Source organism: Nicotiana sylvestris, chromosome 10, assembly GCF_000393655.2.
Source record: "Nicotiana sylvestris chromosome 10, ASM39365v2, whole genome shotgun sequence".
Classification (NCBI taxonomy): Eukaryota; Viridiplantae; Streptophyta; class Magnoliopsida; order Solanales; family Solanaceae; genus Nicotiana; species Nicotiana sylvestris.
Window position 1 is genome coordinate 126,820,696 of NC_091066.1, and position 3,850 is coordinate 126,824,545.

At 40.1% G+C, this 3,850-nt stretch overlaps 1 protein-coding gene across 1 annotated transcript; it reads left to right on the plus strand.

Annotated features, from left to right (window-relative positions):
- Nucleotides 1-282: 282 nt before the first annotated feature.
- LOC138879921 (uncharacterized) lies at nucleotides 283-3,163 on the plus strand. The gene is made up of 4 exons (XM_070159569.1): nucleotides 283-361; nucleotides 2,307-2,366; nucleotides 2,513-2,802; nucleotides 2,945-3,163. Exons 1-4 carry the CDS (start codon nucleotides 283-285, stop codon nucleotides 3,161-3,163), a joined length of 648 nt encoding a protein of 215 aa, XP_070015670.1.
- The last annotated feature ends 687 nt before the right edge of the window (nucleotides 3,164-3,850 follow it).

Below are 3,850 nucleotides of genomic sequence, written 5' to 3' on the forward strand. Positions count from 1 at the left end.
AGGATGCTGAGATAGCTAGGCTGAAGGCTCGCTTAACAGAGGTTGAATCTGAGAGGGATGCTCTCAGAACTGAGCTTACCAAGAAAAAGGAGAAGAATGATGGGATTCTTCACAATATGCTAAATCTTCTCCAAGCCCAAAATCAACCCTCTTGCTCCCGCAAGCCTTAGGAATTCTAGCCTTTATCTCCTGAACCTGTCTAGTACCATCAGTGACCCATATTAGGGATTTCTCTTTCTTTTTGCTCATGTTTTGAATATTTTTGCTTTCTGCTTATAGATTATGGTAGCAACATATCTTCTATCAATGATATCTATTGTTTTTGCTCTTGTTGACTATTACTATTTCCTTGATATTTTAAGTATGTTTGCCTGATCACTGATGATTAATCCATCATTGCACTTGCAGTTGCCCCGGTGGCCATGAGTACTTATTAAAATATGGAACTCACACTTTGTTTATGCAAATTTTCGATGATGCCAAAAAAGGGAAGAGATATTGTGCTTTACATATTCTAAATATGTGATATTTATAACCTAATTAACCTGGTCCTTGATAATAAGTGAATTTTTCTAAACTTTGTATTGATGAATAAGTTGAGTTCTTACAGGGCCTAAGTGAGTGAAAAGCATAGAGTTTATCATCATCAAAAAGGGGGAATTTGTTCGCCTAAGTAAATATGAAGTTTTGAAGACTAACAAAAGAACTCAGACATGGACCAGGTCCATCTTGTGAAGCACAGTCGTGATCAACCCAAACAAATGAGATGCACGTGAAGGAGATAATCTAACTTATCAGAAGTAATATCTCTTGATTATGACCAAAAAGGTTGCATATTGGATAAGGAGAAAGACTCCTTACACAAAGAGAACATGATTTAGGAAATGGATAGAGTTAGAGTATGAGATCAACTATAACTCTTCCACCATGGAAGAGTAGCATCTGTATCCTAGTCAATCTCTAATTACTAACCCCTTAAATATTAGTGTTGTTCTCTTTTACAGGTAATGCACATAAGCAGAAGTTAAACGTGAATTAAGAGCAAAATAACAAGGCAATTTTGCAAGCAATTCGTGTGTGATTCAAGCGTGCAAACCTGAAGCTACTTGAACCAGATAGAAGAACCAGTTAGTGTCTATCTTTTACTCTAGTTCAATTGTAGTAGGTGATTTTACATTGTACCTTTCAGCTTTTATAGAAGAAATTGTATTAAGTACTTAAAGTTTTCAAGTTAGAGTTAACTTGAAGTTATCGTAACAGTTGAGGCTATGTGCCACAATAGGATTAGAGTTAATCCTAGGTTTACAAAAGAGTTTTTGTAAATACAGTTTTTGGCTCAGTGATTTTAGTGGAGAGTTTGGGAAAATCTTACTTGAAGGTAGGTCGTGATTTTTTCACCTTTTGAGCTAGGTGTTTTCCACGTAAAATCTCTGTGTTCTTTATTTTCTGTACTTGTTATTCTGCAATAGTAGTAGTTGGAACACATAGAAGAACCAGGTCCTTCCATAATCAAGTTAAGCAATGGGTACCATACAAATCACCCCCTCTTGTGTGGTATTGAAGTCTAAAACATCAATTGGTATGTTTGGATGGGGTCCCGAGGGCCTCGGGTGAGTTTCGGGTGTTAATGGATCAATTGTTAGCTTTAGAAGTTGGCAGATTTCTGGTATTTTATTGTAGAGAATTCCTTCTTCGCGTTTGCGAGAAGGCTATCGCGTTCGCGAAGGGTTATTGAGAGCAAAGGAATTTTGTTCTTCGTGTTCGCGAAGGGGAGGCCGCGAACACGAAGGTTTGATCTAAGTATGCATCACGTTTGCGAGGAGGGCATCGCGTTAGCGATGGTTGAGCTGGTTAAGGTATGCGTTCGCGACTAGGACACAGTGCGGCACAATGGTGCCAAGCAGGTTGCAGTTGGAGATGATGGAGTTTTGAGGATGCAGGGTCGTGTTTGTGTGCCAAATGTAGATGGACTATATGAGTTGATTCTAGAGGAGGCCCATAGCTCCTGGTATTCTATTCATCCGGAAGCCGCTAAGATATATCAGGATTTGTGACAGCATTATTGGTGGAGGAGGATGAAGAAGGATATTGTTGCATATGTAGCTCGGTGTTTGAATTATTAGCAGGTAAAGTACGAGCATCAGCGACCTGGTGGTTTGCTTCAGAAGATTGAGATTCTTAAGTGGAAGTGGGAGCGTATCACTATGGACTTTGTTGTTGGACTCCCACAGACTTAGAGGAAGTTCGACGCAGTATGGGTTATTGTGGATAGGCTGACTAAATCAGCGCTTTCATTCATGTGGCAGTTTCCTATTCCTTGAAGCAATTAGCTGAGATCTATATCCAGGAGATTGTTCACCTTCATGGTATGCCCGTGTCTATCATTTTGGACTGAGGTACGTAGTTTACCTCGCATTTCTGTAGGGCAGTACAACGTGAGTTGGGTACGCGAGTCGAGTTGAACACAACATTTCATTCTCAGATGGATGGATAGTCCAAACGTACTATTCAGATTTTAGAGGATATGCTCCAAGCATGTGTTATTACTTTGGAGGTTCTTGGGATCAGTTCTTGCCATTAGCGGAGTTTGCCTACAACAACAGTTACCAGTTGAGCATCCAGATGGCTCCTTATGAGGCATTATGTGGTAGATGGTATCGATCACCAGTTGGGTGGTTTGAGTTAGGAAAGGCTCGATTGTTGGGTACGGATTTGGCACAGGATGCCTTGGATAAGGTTAAGATCATTCAAGATAGGCTTCGTATAGCTCAGTCCAAGCAAAAGAGTTACGCCGACTGTAAGGTTTGTGATGTGACATTCATGGTCGGAGAATGAGTGTTACTTCGAGTGTCGCCCATGAAGGGCGTGATGAGATTTGGGAAGAAGGGCAAGCTAAGCCCTAGGTTCATTGGACCTTTTTGAGATCCTTGATCGAATGGGAAAGGTGGCTTACAAGCTTACGTTGCCGCCAGGTTTATTAGCTGTGCATCCAGTGTTTCATGTGTCCATGCTTCAGAAGTATCATGACGATCCATCCCACGTATTAGACTTCAGAACTGTCCAGTTGGACAGAGATTTAACCTATGAGGAGGAGTTGGTATCTATTCTAGACCGGCAGGTTTGTCAGTTGAGATCGAAGAGTTATCCGTCAATTCGTGTGTAGTGGAGAGGTCAGCCTGTTGAGGCAACTACCTAGGAGTCCGAGTCCGATATACAGAGCCGATATCCCTATCTTTTCATCGACTCAGGTACTTTTCTATATCCGTTCGAGGACGAATGGTTATTTTAGAGGTGGAGAATGTGATGACCCAAAAGGTCATCTTTTATTTTAGAATCAGTTTCCTTGTTCTGAGGCCTTGAAAACCTCCTTTCAGTTCTTTTCGATTTACGTGCACATTCCGAGTGCGATACCGGAAAGCTTTTGTGTGAAAAATTTAAGAAATAATGATTTTTGACTTAAAAAGATGTGGGAGGTCCATAGTAAAATATGAGACTTGGACGTATGCCCGAAATTAAATTGCGAGGTCCTTGCCCGAGAAATAAATTTTTGAAGAAAATTGTTTAACTGAAAATGTAATGTTTTTTGGAAATTTAAATACATTTGATCTTATTGGTATCGAGCCCGTACTTTGGTTCCGGAGCCCAGTACAGGTCCGTTATGGTAATAAGACCCTATTTGTGAAATTTGGTGAAAAACAGAGGTGATTTGGTGAAATTCGGACATTTGGTTGAAAAGTTAGAATTTTTGAACTATCTTGAAAAATTCATGAGTTTTGGTGTTGAATTCATAGTTCTAGACATTATTTTGGCGATTTGATCGTGCGAACAAGTTCATATGATATTTTAACAC

Excerpts from the sequence above, each read along its gene's own strand:
- LOC138879921 (XM_070159569.1), top strand. The coding sequence starts at position 283 with ATGGTAGCAACATATCTTCTATCAATGATATCTATTGTTTTTGCTCTT. Across the intron at positions 362-2,306 it reads CTATTTCCTTGATATTTTAA|TTTCCTATTCCTTGAAGCAA; the intron begins GTATGTTTGCCT and ends TTCATGTGGCAG. Across the intron at positions 2,367-2,512 it reads GGAGATTGTTCACCTTCATG|ATTTTAGAGGATATGCTCCA; the intron begins GTATGCCCGTGT and ends CGTACTATTCAG.